We start from the raw sequence: 18,252 nt of genomic DNA, 5'->3' as shown, positions 1-18,252 counted from the left end.
CACTAGTGAGCATTAATGTCCCTCAGGACCTGCAAAAATTGAATTATTGGATCAAGATTGCAGAAAAAAGAACGATGCAAAGTGCAGCCTTTGAAAAAAATATTGATATGGAGTTGGGTAAGCGTTAAATAGCACGAGGACTTTGTTCTTTGAATTCTGCTGCTCAGACTAGGGTGAAGTTAGAAATTGTGATTAGAAATTCCAGTTTGGAAACACAGCACATAGTTGTTGTTTTTGTTTTTTTTATAGATTCAATAATTTGCCGCTCATCATCTCTGTAGATAAAGCAAAAAAATAGAAATACAGTGTGTGTGTCAGTGTTGGAGCGTTTTTTACATCCATTTTTTATGGCTTTCTCTACATTACTTTTTCCATATGCTTTACAGTAGCCGTAGGGATTTTTGTACTTGTGTTTCTTTTATTTATTTCACACCACTCAAATATCCAGCCTTGTACAGAAAGAAATCAGATATTAGAGGCAGCACGACTGAACGTAAGATGTACACGACTGCTAACGGTTTTCATCAGGCAGTAAATTTGAAAAAGCCCACCCACATGTGCCTTCTATTCTTTTTAATTAAACATCAGCTGAAGTGCACGTTGTTCTGCTGGTATTATAAAGAATGTGTGTATTTACAGAATGCTTGTTGCCCCAGAGGTTTTGAGCTGTGACAGTTGGAAAACTACACGTGTAAATAAGGCAGGGTCTGCTGTGTCCTCTGACCTCATGGATGTCCTTTAAAAATCATTTTCTTGATTTGTTGTCCAAATGTCTTCTGTGACAAACGAACATGGAAAAAAATGGGTGCAACAGAGCAAAAAGAAGAATGAGGGGAGATATGAAATATAGCAAAAGTGCATTTGAATGAGGGGGTGGGGTCAATATTTACCCACTTTTCTTTGCAAAGGGCATCTCCAGGACACAGGTGGGATTCAGGTATGGGCTCTGAGTGGATGGGGTATTGAAAATCTTCTTTGTTGAAGTCATTTTTTTGTTGATTATATGCTTTAACTTGTTACAGCAAAAGATAAAACTGTTCTTTATCTTTAGATGTCTTCTTGTGTTAAAACTTCTACCACCCTGACTAAAGCACAAGTCCCAGCAGAGGAAAATCAGCCCCAAAGCATAACGCTGCCACCGTGATCATGATGTCCCTGTGATGTGCAGTGCTGTAGGAATTATGGCTACAAAGTTCAACATGGCCCCACATGCTTTTTAATAACCTGGTGTACACGGTTGCAAAACGTATTCAGGGTTGGATGGTTCATGTCTTGCCACTACAGCCCATTTAGTACACGACCATTGCTCGCCAGAAATTCCTGCAGCTCCCCTAATGCTGCTGTAGGCCTCTCAGCAGCCTCCAGACCAGTTTTCCCATCAGTTTTGGAGGGATATCCAGGTCTTGGTTGTGCCATATATATGTGTCTCCAATGATCGTGTGCCATGGCATACCCACGCACCCTTCTCTTGATTGATATATTTTTCATTACTTGTTTTATAAAACATTTGTCTCAACTCTTCTTTGTACACTTAAATCACCTCTTAAGATCAGAGGAATTATCAAAAGTGGAGCCAGTAAAAGTAGCAGCACTGAAACAGACATCAGCTGAGCTTTTCAATCCTTTGTTCTTTGTTGAAATTCAAAGTGTTCTTCCAACTTTAACTTGAGCTCTGGTGTAACTGTACACTCCCGTGTGTCTATCCAGGCCTTTTCATTAAGGATCACCTCATTTAATAATTGCTTTCTTATGTTGCTGTGAAAAAAAAGAACAGGACACTGTGTAGAGAATATCAGGCCATTTTTAATTATAGACTCTCACATAAGAAATACAGGTAAACTTTATATCTGCAATTTGTCATAGTAGTCAGCATCAACTCATCTGAGCTGTCTTTTGGCTCCTATAATAACCGCAAGTTATATAAAAACATCTGTCCACCTTAAAGCACAACATCATATAACGGACTCTATTCTTCAGCATAAATTCTCTATCCTGTTTCCTGCCATGCAATAGATTAGATCCATAATAAGAAGTGTCAAGATTTTAACATTTTTGAACACAGCTCTTCAAAATGATGGTGACATAATGCAAACAGGGATGAGGAAAGCGAACCACGGCTTAGTTATGGTTACTTGTTGGGTTGTGAAGATCCCTGTGAACAAAGAATAAAAGGACAGACGGACATTCGTGAAGAAAAATCCTTTTCATGAAGCTATGACTGAGCGGAAGTTTGTGTGTTAAAATAACAAGCGTGAGTTGATGGTTGCGAGTGATCAACATGTGACAACTTGCATCAAACAGTGCAACAGAATCCATCAGACGCGCTTTTCTTGACTAGTTTGTCACACTTCACCCGTTTCAGGTTTCAACCTGCAAGCGAAGTGGTCGTTTATTAGAGGTGGACCGCTAATAACCAGAGATTTATGTCTTTAAGGTGCCTTTTTTTAATAGGACGTGCTAAAATTTTTACATGAATTCATTAGATCATTTGAGTAAGTTACGTCTATGCAGATTCCCTCTATTTGCCTTTACTACAACACACAAACATCAGTACACAGCAGGTGCTGGTTTCTACTCTCTTCTGATGATAATTTGCATGTAATGCAGAGCAAATGAATCACTCCATTTTAAAAAGGGCTTTCTTTGACATTAAAATTCATGCAAACACTGACATGCATTTCGAAAGCAAAGTTATTTACATGGATTAAAGAGGAAAACAAAACTGCAAATCAAAAGAAGAGGAAAAAAAGTCTGATAAGCCAAAAGAAAAACTAAGATGTGTTTAAATGAAAAGTGAGAGGGCAAAAGGTGTCCCAATGCTGCATACAGTATGTTTTCATTACAAAGCATCACACGATGCTGCCTGATCACAGCCCTGCGTTAGCTGTAAACCAGCCTATTTGCTCTACTGTTCATTCGCCACCTCAAAACAATGGTTATTGAATTAAATCGAGGAAAAAAAGTAAAGTGCTAAAAATTTACAAAGAAAGGTAACAAAAATAAAACCAAGAAAATATATCAATATTGCTGTTAACCGCCTTAAACTCTCCTTCTCTTTGTGGGTAAACTACACACAGGTGACCTGGATAAGTGGGCTGCAAGTCATAAGGTATTTAAGTGCAATTAGGTCTAGGCCTTTAAAATCCAATTAAAGAAACCTCAGCTAACAGAGGTTGAGAAACAGCTGCCAGTGACTGGACTTTCATGCTGTCATGATCACACATTTATACCGTTTCTCAGTATTTATCGCTTTGGTTTGCCAAAACAAAGCCTGCTCATTATTCTGCAAGCACATCACAGATAAAAATTTGCAGTCTGCCTCTGCTCTGCTCATCTTATCGTACCCAAAGAATCTCAGCTTTTCTCTTTGTGTTCTCAGCACAAAAGTGAGGAGGTACAGAGCCCGAGTATCATGGCGGCATTATGGAGGGTGTATCTGAAACCGATGGGAGGCGACCATGGTTTAAAAGAAGACTGAATGATCATCTACAAAGGCCTCTTGCCAGAAATGAATCATTTGTGTATGCTTATGTGAATTTTGTTATGTGCAGTGTGTGTCTGGTGTAAAGCATGTTGTAACGCTGGTTTTGAAGTGCTAAGCTAACAAACGTTATTACTTATTTTTCAGTTATTCTTGAGACACCAAACGTCTGCTGGGAAATCTTGACTCTGAGCTTTTGTACGAATGTTACTTTGACGCCCATCTAAATGCAACATCTAGCATGACAGAAGGCTCTTCTAGTATGATAAAACACCCCGCCACAAGATCTCCAATCCAGATGTTCTGCTCATTGCACAGAACACTGTATAATAACTGGTGAAACTAGGACACCAGGACACCCATGGGCACAGACTTGCACCTATCACTTGAAGTCCAAACCTGTACTTTGACAACACCACACCAAAAAGCAAACAAACAAAAAACCCCAAGTCCACAGAGATGTTTCAGTTAGGGAGCTGGAAGCAGTCTTCAGGCACGGGGGCATGTTGCTTTCTCCTGCAACATTTGTGGATGGGTGAGAATCGAGCTGGTGTTGAGGGGTTTCCCTCCTCTGAGTGTTGGGGGTGCTGCTGCTTTGCTATTCAGCCTGACAGCTGAATGAACCTGTGCCTTTCTCCAAGTGTAAAGCAGTCTGTAACAGTTTAAATAAAACTTGACACAACACAAACCAGTAATACACAGATGTTTTTGCCTGCGTGTGATTTTAATATCCGTCAGTAGTGGGGTGGTTGTGTTGGTGAACATTCCAGTTTAATGGGGTCTGCAGGTCAACCTTGTGCATGTTTGGTGATTTATACTTTGAAGCTGTGTGACTTTAAGCCATTCCAGTCATTCCAAATTAAAGCCATCTATCAAAAATGTGGATAAGCATTTTTAATAAACTGCTTCCGCTAATTTAGTGTCACGAGCTAAAGTTAGGGCCACAGTGCACAGAAGGTGCTTTAAACACACCTGGAAGTATTTATTCATGTGGGACAGCTTCAGTTTCACCTTCTCTACCCAAAACAATTCACAGAGGAAGACTTTCCATTGCCACTGTATACTGCAGCGACATGCTGCTGTTACAAAGATCTCAGTCGAGAGGCTGTGGGTCTGCTATAGGCATAGTGTGCAGAACCTCGTCCAGTAACTGCAGAGCTCTATGCAGGTGGATCTCAATCCAGCAGGGGGTCTCCTTGATGCTCTGGCGTGGGTAGTCAGGCCCCCAGCCTTTAACAAAGCTCATCCTGAGAATACATAACCTCCGCAGGTCGTCCACACCGATTCCAGCTGCTGCTGACAAACCTGACAGGAGACAGAAAGACACAATTAAAACCACTGTGACAAAAACAAACCAACCCAAAATGCATCCCTCAATCAGGCAATTTTCACAGATGAATTCGGGACAATGTTGGGAACAAGTCTAAAGTATCCATGTCTCTGTACCAGAGCACAGCAAGGGGGATAGTGTGCTTAGTACACAGCCTGCAGGAGGCCAGAAAACCACTAGCTGTAAACTCACTGGACTATCAGAAGCAATATCCCCAAAAACTCTATGAATAAAAGCAACCATAGAGAATTCAGTATCTGAGCTGACTATACAGTGGGGCAAAAAAGTATTTAGTCAGCCACCGATTGTGCAAGTTCCCCCACTTAAAATGATGACAGAGGTCAGTAATTTGCACCAGAGGTACACTTCAACTGTGAGAGACAGAATGTGAAAAAAAAAATCCATGAATCCACATGGTAGGATTTGTAAAGAATTTATTGGTAAATCAGGGTGGAAAATAAGTATTTGGTCAATAACAAAAATACAACTCAATACTTTGTAACATAACCTTTGTTGGCAATAACAGAGGTCAAACGTTTACTATAGGTCTTTACCAGGTTTGCACACACAGTAGCTGGTATTTTGGCCCATTCCTCCATGCAGATCTTCTCGAGAGCAGTGATGTTTTGGGGCTGTCGCCGAGCAACACGGACTTTCAACTCCCGCCACAGATTTTCTATGGGGTTGAGGTCTGGAGACTGGCTAGGCCACTCCAGGACTTTCAAATGCTTCTTACGGAGCCACTCCTTTGTTGCCCGGGCGGTGTGTTTTGGATCATTGTCATGTTGGAAGACCCAGCCTCGTTTCATCTTCAAAGTTCTCACTGATGGAAGGAGGTTTTGGCTCAAAATCTCACGATACATGGCCCCATTCATTCTGTCCTTAACACGGATCAGTCGTCCTGTCCCCTTGGCAGAAAAACAGCCCCATAGCATGATGCTTCCACCCCCATGCTTCACAGTAGGTATGGTGTTCTTGGGATGCAACTCAGTATTCTTCTTCCTCCAAACACGACGAGTTGAGTTTATACCAAAAAGTTCTACTTTGGTTTCATCTGACCACATGATATTCTCCCAATCCTCTGCTGTATCATCCATGTGCTCTCTGGCAAACTTCAGACGGGCCTGGACATGCACTGGCTTCAGCAGCGGAACACGTCTGGCACTGCGGGATTTGATTCCCTGCCGTTGTAGTGTGTTACTGATGGGGACCTTTGTTACTTTGGTCCCAGCTCTCTGCAGGTCATTCACCAGGTCCCCCCGTGTGGTTCTGGGATCTTTGCTCACCGTTCTCATGATCATTTTGACCCCACGGGATGAGATCTTGCGTGGAGCCCCAGATCGAGGGAGATTATCAGTGGTCTTGTATGTCTTCCATTTTCTGATGATTGCTCCCACAGTTGATTTTTTCACACCAAGCTGCTTGCCTATTGTAGATTCACTCTTCCCAGTCTGGTGCAGGTCTACAATACTTTTCCTGGTGTCCTTCGAAAGCTCTTTGGTCTTGGCCATGGCGGAGTTTGGAGTCTGACTGTTTGAGGCTGTGGACAGGTGTCTTTTATACAGATGATGAGTTCAAATAGGTGCCATTCATACAGGTAACAAGTGGGGGACAGAAAAGCTTCTTACAGAAGACGTTACAGGTCTGTGAGAGCCAGAGATTTTCCTTGTTTGAGGTGACCAAATACTTATTTTCCACCCTGATTTACGAATAAATTCTTTACAAATCCTACCATGTGGATTCATGGATTTTTTTTTCACATTCTGTCTCTCACAGTTGAAGTGTACCTCTGGTGAAAATTACTGACCTCTGTCATCATTTTAAGTGGGGGAACTTGCACAATCGGTGGCTGACTAAATACTTTTTTGCCCCACTGTATCAAACAGTTGTGTTCTTCTGTTCACCTCCGTCAGGTAATATCCAGGAAAAGTCTTCAGGTGAGCTTACAAGTGATTCTCATCAACTACAAGTGAAGCTATTTATTAAACTTAATAGTAAGGACATTTTAAAATCAAAATATGTTTTTCAGATGATTGTTTTTCTTATACTTAGATGACAGTAAACTCAATATTGTGAGGTTTTGGATGTACAGACACTCAGATTATGTCTATATGAAAAGTAACACATCCAAAGATTTCCAGCTTCAGTTTTGGAGTGGGGTAGTCAAGACTCTACTGAGCAGGAGTCCATAAAATCATTTTGATTTAATTTCTGTTCATAGCATCAGTATTTGCAGTTGCTATATCTTACTAATAGCAGGAGCTATCCCTCCTACTGATCCAGGTCCAGGTATATTTCCAGCCACAGCTGCTGCTTGAGCTGCTGCTGCTGCTTGAGCCGTAGCAGCCTGCTGTTGCATCTGTCTGTGGCACTGACGCAAGTCGAATACCTGGTGGGACAGAAGACACTCTGAATACTGTTTTTATTTACATTTCTCAAACCAAAATATATGAAAGCTGACAAGTTTATTACACAGGAAAAATTGCTGTGGACTGAAACCTGTGGCCTCACCTTGATGTAAGCGCTGGGGTAGATTTTGTGAACTGCGTCACCGGGGGCTCGGCCCGCCTCTCTGTCCAGGTAGTAACTCTGAACAAACACAGCATGGTCACTGAGGCATCGCACCCACACATCTCCCTCGCCTTTACACTCCAGCTGGACCCCTTTACCAATGTGTAGTCTGTCAGAAAAGAAGGAAAACATGAGAAAGAGAATGAACTGGAGTGACTTTCTCCAAAACATGGTGTGCACTTCCTATAAATGTCAGCTTTGCACTCAGAAATTACACATAAACAAGGCCTTGATCCATAGATCATTTCAAAGGTAAACACACAATGTGATTGTCATTTTTGATGTGGACACATATTTACACAAAACAAACAGCAATTCCAAAATCTACTTTCATTCAGCCTCAGAGGTAAATGTTTGAAATTATTCCTGTAAAATTCATGTTTATAGGAGACTCCAGCTGCCTCCTCTGATATTCCTCTATTATGCAACTCCTCACTTCTCTAAATCTATAGTTGAGGATGGCATGACCCACAGAACACCCATTGTCACATTTACAGGAAATACGCAAGTTGTCGCTTAAAATGTAGCAAAAAGTGCCAAACGTTATGTTTCAAGTCAAATGACTTCTCATGCCAGTAGAATAAAGGGTCTCTTTAAGTAAACAGGAAGGCATAAACGGAAGTTATAAGAAGAACAGATTCTTCTGAAATTTCTACCTACAGTCATGTGAAAAGACATTATTTTTCTCTTGGCAATCTTACTGCATCCATATGATTTAAGAGGGTACGTAGAAATTCATCAAATGGACTTTATTCTTTGATCACCAGCAAATGTGACCACCTTGACAAAAGCAGAAATTTTGGAGCATCCAGGTTTGTGACAAGACAATACTAAAGAGGACAGACATCAGCAGTGATCTTAGAGAAACAATTACTGCTGTCCATCAATCTGGGAAGAGTTGGAGGGTCATTTCCAAACAAATTGAAGTTTGTCATTCTACAGTAAGAAAGACATTAACAAGTAGAAAACATTCAAGAGAGCTGCCAATCTTCCCTGGCCTCAAGGTCAATGCTCAGAGAAACTGCAAAAAAATAAAACAAAACAAAAAACCCCACAAACATATCACTCATCTAAGCATGACGTTCAAAACAGTGTGGCTTGTATGGAAGTGCTGCCAGAAGAAAACATCTCTCTACAAAGAACACGGCAGCACGGATTCGTTTGCAAAGTTTTATATGAAAAAACTGCCAGATTTCTGGAAGATTGTCCTTTAGACTGTGGCTATAATCCACAGCACCACATTTGGCATAAAACAAACAACATATTAGCACAAATACCTCATAACAACTGTCAAGCACGGTGGTGGTCATGTGAGGATTTTGGTGTGTTTTGTAACCACAGGACCTGAGCACCTTGTTCTAAATGAGGCAACCATGAAATCTCCTGTATAGCAACGTATTCTAAAGTCAAAAGTGAGGTTATCAGTAGGACAACTACAGCTTGGCTAAAAGGTCGTCATGCAACAGGACAATGATCCCTAGCACAGCAGCAAATCTACAACAGCATGACTGAGATGTGGATTTGGCCCAGCCAAAGTCCAGACCTCAAGACCAATACTCAAGAAAACCAATACTTAAGAACACCATACTCAAGACCTGCTTTGACAGGACCTTTAGAGATCTACACATAAACAAATGGCCACAAATCACAATAAACCGAATCAAAGGTGTAAAGAAGAGCACGCCAAAATTACACAATGATGTAAGAGACTGATTAAGTCACACAGAAAATGATTACTTTGAGTTATTGCTGGTAAAGGTGGTTTGCTGGTAAACAGTTGACTGGTGTGGTGCATTTGGTTTTTCACGTGGCTGTATGTAACATATGGTACTGTTCAGTTTCAAACATTTAACCAAAACTGATACAACTAATCTGTAAAAAATAGGGATGGGTATCGTTTAGGTTTTATCCGATACCGGTGCCAAATCGGTACTTTTGAAACTGTGCCGGTGCTCAAACAGTGCTCAAAGAATGGAGAACACCAACTTTGTCCAAAAACCTCTCATGTTCAGCTGGGTTTTTTTTGTAAAAAGATAACAATGTTAGCCTTTTCTGCAGCTATGGGGCATATATGGTATCACTCTTGGCTGGAAGCAGTGCTTAAACAATGGAAAAAACACAAACTTTGTCCAAAAACCTCTCATGTTTAACTGTTTTCCACTTTTTCTTTGGTCATTTTAGCCTTTTTGGCCAGGGTGAAGGGAGTATCTGCCATCAAACAAGAAGAGAGCCGCATGTAGCTATGATGATGTTTGCTAGTTCACCTTACCTGCATTAATGTAATAACGTGGTTAGCCTACTCAACGTAAATTACACACGAACAACATTAAGCTACTCACGCAGAGAAGAACGGCTGCTGCTGCATCATCATCCTCATCATTTCTGCTACACTGGCAGGGCTAGGGGCCAGGACTCTATTCTTCGGGTTTTTGGGGGATGTTGCTCTGGGTCCGATAACAGGCAACCCACCCGCAGTAGATGTGCACGGAGTGAGGTCTCGCAGCAAGCTATCAAATACGGCGCATTTCTCGGCTTAAAAAAAAAAAAAAAAAACCTCTATGCGTCGCCAGGTGTGTCATTGGATTTGAGGTGTTACCTCCTTTGACAGTATCACAGTATCAGCTTAAAGCACTTGTTGCAGGCTGCTGAGTTTGCATATTTTGCTGTGAAGTACAGCCATACATTTGACCGCTTCGTCTTGGGCATTTTAATCTGTAGCTCTGCTCTAAAAGAACGTACGTACCTGGACCCGCCTACTATCCTCGGAAACGTAAAATGATTGGCTAGAATCTAAAGTGTATCACAGCTCAGGAAAAAAAAAGCACCGAAATAAAGCACCGAAATGTGCGCTGCTTTTCGGTCTGGTTACTACCGTTTATGTCAGAACCGGTGCTATTTTACCCATCCCTAGTAAAAAAACAATACAAAACAAACAAACAAACAAAAACGCAAACCAAGCAAAACACGTTAAAATCTCAGTTCATTATTCTTGTTGGTGCCTACCTTGCTCTCTCGATAGCCTCAGTGCGATGTACATTACTGAGCTGGCCCAAACAGAACCTGTCACCGCCTGAGGGGTCCACATAGCCATCTACAGTCACTATGGGGCACGAGGAGGGCACTTTAAATGTCTCCCCAACCTGAACATCCATCTCAAAGTAGGCAATGGAACACCAGTAGTCAGGAGCTGAAACAGAGGGTAAGAAGATCTCAATAATTTCACATCAATAGAAATAAACCAGTTAATTCTCAAGGCTACATAAACTTTCTTATCTTTGAGTTATATATGTATACCGTAATTGTCGGGCTATAAGCCGCTACTTTTTGCACAAGCTTTGAACCCTGCGGCTTTTAGTCAGGTGCGGCTTTTCTATGGATTGTCCATGATTTTTGTCATATCGTAAGACGATTTGTTTTGTTTGTTCCGCTGTTGTACGGCACTACGTTGCCTGGCGGAAGGATCGGGGTTCAAGAGTGGTATGTTGGTCACATGTCTGTCCGCCAGGCAACATAGTGCCGTACAAGTAGCGCGAAAAACAAACTTCAAAGTAGTGCTACGCGTTCAGCGGGAGTCGTGGATGATGAGCGGCGATAAACTTGCGAAAAGCAAGTTGTGCTCAACTCTACCGGTGGATTCTGACAGCGTGGAAAAGTGTGAAAACATCCACGATCACCAACGGATTTTGAAGGGCTGGACTGCTGCATGATGAAGAGGAGGACACCGCCACGGCCCTTCAGAGGGTGTTCGACTCCGACACTGACAATGACAATGAGGATTATCTTTGGTTTTGAAAGTGACAACGAAGGAAAGAAGCTGAGAGTGGATGACGAAGCCATCCTGAGCCTGTTCGTTTCCGACACTGGAGAAGAGGACTTTGGTGGTTTTAGTGCGCAGGAAGATGGTGGTGAATGACTGACTTTTCTTCTTGTTAAAGCCGTGTCACTGCACCTGAGCCTAAAAGGTAGTCTGAATCTATTTTTCTGGTGTGCTGTAGGTTACTGTTATGTACTACATTTGTTACTCATTTATGAAGCACAGCACATGTGCAAATATGTACCCATAACTTGTTTTTCAAAATATTAATAAAAGGGGTGTGTCTCCAAACAGCCATCTCTTTCCTGACAATTCGCTTTGTGCATATTCTCTTACATATGATAAGTCAACATTGAAACACCTGCGGCTTTTAGTCAGGTGTGGCTAATGTATGTACAAAACAGGATTTTCCCCTGATTTTAGCTTGTGCGGCTAATATTCAGGTGCGCTTTGTAGTCCGGGAAATACGGTATATAAATCTATAATGAAAGAAAAACCAAACTACATTTTACATTTATAAAAGTGTGATGCTTTCAAATCAGACTTTCTATTGTATTCACCCCTGAAACAGGGTTTGTGTATTTGGGTGGGTGGGCTGCGTTTCCTCACCTGGATGATTGGATATAGGAGGCTGAAAGGCGAGCTCATTGTGCACTGGCCCTGAGAAAGAGAGAGATGTCAGCAATCACCTGCTCTGCAAAGAAAAGTCTGTGATTTTATAAACAGTTACAGCTGTAGTGTCAGTGTGTACCTACAGTAGTGTGCTGGATGTGGTATAGGAGGGTGATGCTGTAGATGCCCGTTGCTGTGGTGGGGTATGGTGGGAGTGAAGCCGTTCCTGGGCCAGGCGGAGGTGGGATCTGAGGAGAGAACGAAAGTCAGATCTGAAGCTGGACAGACAAAGACAAGGAACTCCAAAAAGTGCAACACACTTTCAAAGACGAGAAGCAGACTGTATGAAACGTTCACACTGACAAGCAAGTTTACGAGGTGATGTTTTATGACTGTATCTTACTGCCTGATCCAGCAGCAACAGCAGGAAAGGATGCCGTTGAGGCAGAGGTGGAGGGCTCAGGGGGCGGGAGCAGAGTTGGAGTTGGAAATGATTCCGACGGTGGTGGCCGACTACTGGTTGGGGGATGCTGGATGGTCTGAAGGGAGTGGCTGCCATCAATGGAGGACACACTCTGCTGTCCGTCAAAATCAAACTCATCCTTAACGATCATGGATGAGCTGTGCCCGGCGGAGCTGTTTATGGTCAGTCCTGATAAGTCTGCACACCGAGAGAAAGGACAGGTGGAACAGGTCACTGGCAGCACCAGATGCTCATGGGTATGCAGATGTGTGTAAATATCACAACACTTAAGGCGGCAAAGCAGCTGTCAAACTACAATCTGTGTTACAGACCAGAGTTATTATAGTTTTGTGTTTTTTTTAAATTAAATTTTGATTCTTGTTTTTGATTCAGTTTAGTTTTTATTTTTGAAAATGTTTAGTTTGGGCTTATTTTTGTATTAGTTTCAGTTTTAAAATATTATCATATGGAGGGCATATGTTAGAGACAATATTAGAAAATCAGCACAGGTATTACAATAAACACATAACCTTTTATCCATCAATACCTCATCAGGCAAGTATTACCTTTTTTTTTTTTTTTTTTTAAACAAAACTACCAAATGAATGAATAAAAGCGAAATGCTTCACAGTAACTTTGTACGTCCACAAATGTGTTTTATTAACTGTTGGTAGCCAAATTTGTAACTCAGATTATAACTGGATCAACTGCAAATCTTAAATGAACCTCACCAACATTACTCACCTATACCAGGAGACACCACCCTCTCATAGTGATAGGGGTTCACGCACACACAGTCACACTTGAGGTCAAAGGCAAACTGGCAGTATTTCACGTGCTTCAGTTCATTCTTATGCAGGTCAGGCCAGCGCCACAGCCGTGCATAGATTACATGAGGGAAGCCTTTACGTCCAGCCACCTGGGAACAATGAGAAACAGAAAACAGAGTTAATTCATTTATATGCTTGCTGCAGAAAAGAACGCCTATTGTCAACTTTTGTGTAGCTCATTGATATTTCTCAAACGGAAACCGATGTTTTAATAGTTTAACTGTATATAATATCTGTAAATACAATACCATTGCATTTATGTGTCATAAATTATTATAAATGCAAACAAAGAAAAAAAAAAGGAAAACAAAATCATTGACAATTAACAATGTCAAATAAATGAAGGTACCGTAATTGTCGGGCTATAAGCCGCTACTTTTTGCACAAGCTTTGAACCCTGCGGCTTTTCTATGGATTGTCCATGATTTTTGTCATATTGTAAGACGATTTGTTTTGTTTGTTCCGCTGTTGTACGGCACTACGTTGCCTGGCGGAAGGGCATGCGATCAGACACACAGTATCGGGGTTCAAGAGTGGTATGTTGGTCACATGTCCATCCGCCAGGCAACATAGTGCCGTACAAGTAGCGCGAAAAACAAACTTCAAAGTAGCGCTACGCGTTCAGCGGGAGACGTGGATGACGAGCGGCAATAATCTTGCGAAAAGCAAGTTATGCTCAACTCCACCGGTGGAATCTGACAGCGTGGAAAAATGTGAAAACGAAGGAAGGAAAGCTGAGAGTGGATGACGAAGCCACCCTGAGCCTGTTCGTTTCCGACACTGGAGAAGAGGACTTTGGTGGTTTTAGTGCGCAGGAAGAAGAGAAAGATGGTGAATGACTGACTTTTCTTCTTGTTAAAGCCGTGTCGTTGCACCTGAGCCTAAAAGGTAGTCTGAATCTATTTTTCTGGTGTGCTGTAGGTTATTGTTATGTACTACATTTGTTACTCATTTATGAAGCACAGTACATGTTTCGTACTTGTAATTACCGCTACTTGTACATATACCTAAAAAGTTATGCAAATATGTACCCATAACTTGTTTTTCAAAATATTAATAAAAGGGATGTGTCTCCAAACAGCCATCTCTTTCCTGACAATTCCCTTTGTGCATATTCTCTTACATATGATAAGACAACATTGAAACACCTGCGGCTTTTAGTCAGGTGTGGCTAATGTATGTACAAAACAGGATTTTCCCCTGATTTTAGCTTGTGCGGCTAATATTCAGGTGCACTTTGTAGTCCGGGAAATACGGTACATACAACCTAAAGTAAGGCATAAAAATTTCCTCTTTTTTTCTTGGAAGTCCTTCTTACATTAGCAGGAGGCAAAAAGAGTTCTGACTGGATGAATTACCATTAGGTTAGGGCTGCCACAAACGATTATTTTGATAGTCGACTAGTCACCGATTATTTATGCGATTAGTCGACTAATCAGATCATCATCCACTGGACGTAAAACTACAGCTTATTGCACCAGCAGCATCTGCTCTTATATAACTATCATTAGCTTACAGCTTTAAGTGTTTAAGGTGCTAACTAAAAATAAAGACAAGATGATAGTTTATTCAATTTTAATGAAATTTGCAGATTGTTTCGGTGAAGTTTAATGAACTCCTTGCTATCTAAAATATAACAGGACAACGGAGTATATTCTCCAGCATCTCACACTTTTGATAATCAGCTGTCTGCTTGACGTTTATTCAGCTGTGTAAAAACTATAACTTTAATCTCAGCCAAACCGATTTACTCAGGAACAAATAAAATACAAAAAAAAAAAAAAGCCAAACAACAACATTTTTAATTTATCTAAGTGACTCATATATATTTAACCTGAGTAGCGAAAGACGGCGGTGGGTTAGAAAACAATTTGCCGGGAGTCCGGTGTTCTCACCGCGCTAGTGAGCCTAGCCCCCGGCTAGCTATCGAGCTGGTGGGTAACAGACGTCTCCGAAAACGTCGGAGCGCTTTTGAAAATATGTGGTGTCCTGATAAACTGAGCCGATAGTTGAGGTTTACACAGCTACATTCTCGCCTGAAAATACGTTAAACGTTTATTTTCTGACCCAGAAAGAATAATAAGAGTAATATTAAAACTAACTAGCTGCCGCCATTGTTGGAAACTAAGCTGGGCCGCGCTATGAATTCTGGGACACAGCTGCTTCTTCTTCTTCTTTGGGGTTTAACGGCAGCTGGCATCCTTGTACATGCAGTGCTGCCATCTTCTGTTTCAGTCCGTTATTACACTCTTAAATCCTGCTACTTATTCCTGCGTCTTTTGGGATCTTACAAAGCTTCAAACGACGCGTCGACTATTAAATCAGTCGTCGACGATTTTGATAGTCGACGTAATCGTGACTAGTCGACAAATCGTGGCAGCCCTACATTAGGTATATGTTCACCTGTGTGTCGGCATGTTTAAACGTGCTAGTAAATGAGTGAGTATGTGTGTTTGTAAGCCTTTAAAAGAAAATGTGGCGGGTGCGCTCAAGAAAAGCGAGCATATCAGGATTCTCTGAGGTTTGCCCTGCACTTTGATGTGACGTTTCCTGCTGCAGATAACAGACGTTCTGATGGAGTAGATGTTAGCATACAGTTTAAAAGCCCTCGGGTCAGTGGATCAGCGTTTTATTGGCCCATGTATGTTTTTTATGGGCCTCTGGGGAAAAAGAATATATTCATGCAATTTTCAAACTTACATGATGACAGTGCAAAACCATGACATAGTCTCCACCGTGTTTTACAGATGGCTATAGATTTTCACTGTTGTACCTCTCTCCTGGTCTCATCTGTGTATATCAGTGACAATTTGATCCAAAAATATCAAATTAAGTTTCTTCCCTCTCACCTGTTGCCACTGATTTTCCGCCCTAGTTTCCCTTCCAGTGACACCATTTCTGGCAGATGGCTCATCTTAAGGGCCATTCCTTAGTTTAGTTTTAAGGCCTGCCACATATTTTGTCCTCCTCTTGTCCAGTTTCCTCAAATTTCTTTAAGAACTCACTGCACACCATGCTGAGATCTGCCAAATCTGTTGGATAATAGCTCTTTGCAAATTACCTTTGCGGTGCAGAAATACTATTTTTTTTCTGACAAGCGGTGCTATCTTTGGCAATTTTCATAGATGTGTAAAACCTCATGACCACTGATGTATTAAGCAGAAACAGCCTTTATATTTAAATACCTGCAGCCGTCCATCAAGTGTCCTCTGAATGGTCACACACTTGCTCGGGTGAGCCCCATTGGTGGTGATAGCTGTAATGAGAGAGTCAAGTTCGTCTTTTTTCTCCTTCAGCTTCTTCACCAAGCTCTCGATGGCGCGCTTGGCAAACGTCTCGCTCTCGCCGCCCTGCCTGTGACACATGAGGCTGTGTACAATGCTAAGGCAGGCATCATTGCTGGTAGGAGTGTTGGTGATGGACATCTCGGCTAATGTTTTTCCCACTGCGGCTTTTTGACACGGTTTCACCTCATTGTCAAGATGTTAGGGCAGAGAGACTGTCACAGTTCAGCAGTGCTTCTTAATGAGACTGGTGACAAGCTCTGGAAGTAAAATGAAAAGCAAAAAAATAAAATCAGTTTAGCTGAAAAGCTGATTCAGCTTTTCAGTAATTTTGAAACCTCTAGAATAGATTATGGTGCTGCACAGCTCAGTAGGTAAATATAAAGACATAAGACAAAACATTTTAACAGCATTTTTTCCTGTTGAGTTACTGCCTTGTTAATTCAAAAGACAGATTAGCTTTCCAGGAAAACAAAACAACAACAACAACAACAAACAAACAGGATTTCTGTTTTGAGTCTGGGTGGCTGGCAGCAGGTGTGAACCAGAAACTCTAACCTTATAAAGAAAAAAGAAGTTTTTAGCCGCATAATGACAATGCTAGCTCACCAACAACCAAATGACATGTCGAAGCGGCCTTCCGTATATCCACAGCCGAGTTTAGAAACTCCCGTAGCTTTTTATTCGTGGGTAAAAATTAAGTTTGAGTTGTTGTGTTCGCTAGCTGCTCAGCTAACTAGCGGCGCCAGTCTGGCTGCCGCTTGTTCAGGAGGAAGCTTCAGGAAATTACTCCCAATTGACAGACATAACCGGAAATGCGCGCACAATCTCTTCAAAATTAAAGGTTGGGCACTCAACAATGGTTTGGTCTACAGGCGCATTAAAAGTTGGTCATACAAGCCACAAAGTATTATTTTCTTTTCAACACAAATTCAGAGGGATCAAAATATATATTAGGTGCATAGATTAATCGCCTTTGCCTGTAATTTTATTTTGATGTGCTTTCACGGATATAACTGCTTTAATTAAAGCCAACTCTCTTGTAGTTCTTGCTACCCGATACCAAAATATCAGCTAGCACAGATGACTGTTGATAGCAAACTACGTAGCGTGCAACCGTGAGGTTAGCAGACATGTTTGTTATTGTGGCAAGTTCCGCCGCACACGACATCAAGCAACAACGTGATCACTCACAAGTAGTAAAACACTCTTTGGTGAGTAAGGTCTTTGTAGTTTAAAAACACAAACTCGTTTTTAGTGTTTCAAACCTTCCACTTTACGCTTACCTGGAGTTAGCAGGTGTAGCGGCTAACAGACGAGCCCTGTCCCCAAGTAGCCGTGCCGACAGGGGCCAGCGATGGGTCTGTGCAGGTCCTGCACACCGCCTAGGTTATCCTTATAATTTCCAGCAGGTGTTTTAAGGAAAGACGGGGAAAAGCTCCGACGTCCGTAAACCCCTTCTTTATACTCTATAGAGTGAAGCGGGGATTAAATCAGAGTCAAATCTCAGATTTCGTGGAAACTCACGACTGGTCTGCTCACTCCTCTCTAACCATTTCCTTCAGTGGCGCGTTGCGCATGCGTAAAGAGCGCCAGCTCTCGTTCTCATAACTCATGATTTTAATTTTACTTTTAGCTGTATTAGTACACCTGCTGCTATTACAGATATTGTAACTAATTATTACTGCTGCAACTTCTCACTACATCAAAGACCTCATGATTTCTCTGAATGCATTTACTTTGCCTGCCCGTCTATTACTCTGACCTGCACCTGGCGTGTTTTCTCTCCGTTTTGAAAACTTTAAAGTAATATATTTACATTTCTTTCTGTGTCAGAAGAAGGCCCTACAGATATAGATGTTTTTTC

General features: G+C 41.6%; 1 protein-coding gene across 2 annotated transcripts; it reads right to left on the bottom strand.

Annotated features, from left to right (window-relative positions):
• Window positions 1–1,783: 1,783 nt before the first annotated feature.
• LOC146562666 (SMAD family member 4-like) lies at window positions 1,784–17,945 on the bottom strand. 2 transcript variants are annotated; one of them, XM_085294646.1, is made up of 10 exons: window positions 17,672–17,945; window positions 16,287–16,645; window positions 13,016–13,190; window positions 12,212–12,469; window positions 11,952–12,056; window positions 11,806–11,856; window positions 10,386–10,569; window positions 7,323–7,491; window positions 7,062–7,200; window positions 1,784–4,786 (listed from the first exon to the last, which is right to left on the bottom strand). In XM_085294646.1, exons 2-10 carry the CDS (start codon window positions 16,524–16,526, stop codon window positions 4,575–4,577), a joined length of 1,533 nt encoding a protein of 510 aa, XP_085150772.1. In that variant the 5' UTR covers window positions 16,527–16,645; window positions 17,672–17,945; the 3' UTR covers window positions 1,784–4,574. The 2 variants fall into 2 exon arrangements, with proteins under 2 accessions (XP_085150772.1, XP_085150771.1); XM_085294645.1 differs by lacking the exon at window positions 17,672–17,945 and adding an exon at window positions 16,995–17,173.
• Window positions 17,946–18,252: the final 307 nt, after the last annotated feature.

This window comes from Mchenga conophoros, linkage group LG12, assembly GCF_057382185.1.
Source record: "Mchenga conophoros isolate Kocher_MC1m ecotype Shallow Benthic linkage group LG12, M_conophoros_male_GT1.1, whole genome shotgun sequence".
Taxonomy (NCBI): domain Eukaryota; kingdom Metazoa; phylum Chordata; class Actinopteri; order Cichliformes; family Cichlidae; genus Mchenga; species Mchenga conophoros.
The sequence above is the reverse complement of the archived record's forward strand: the minus strand, read 5'-3'. Positions and strand labels throughout refer to the sequence as shown.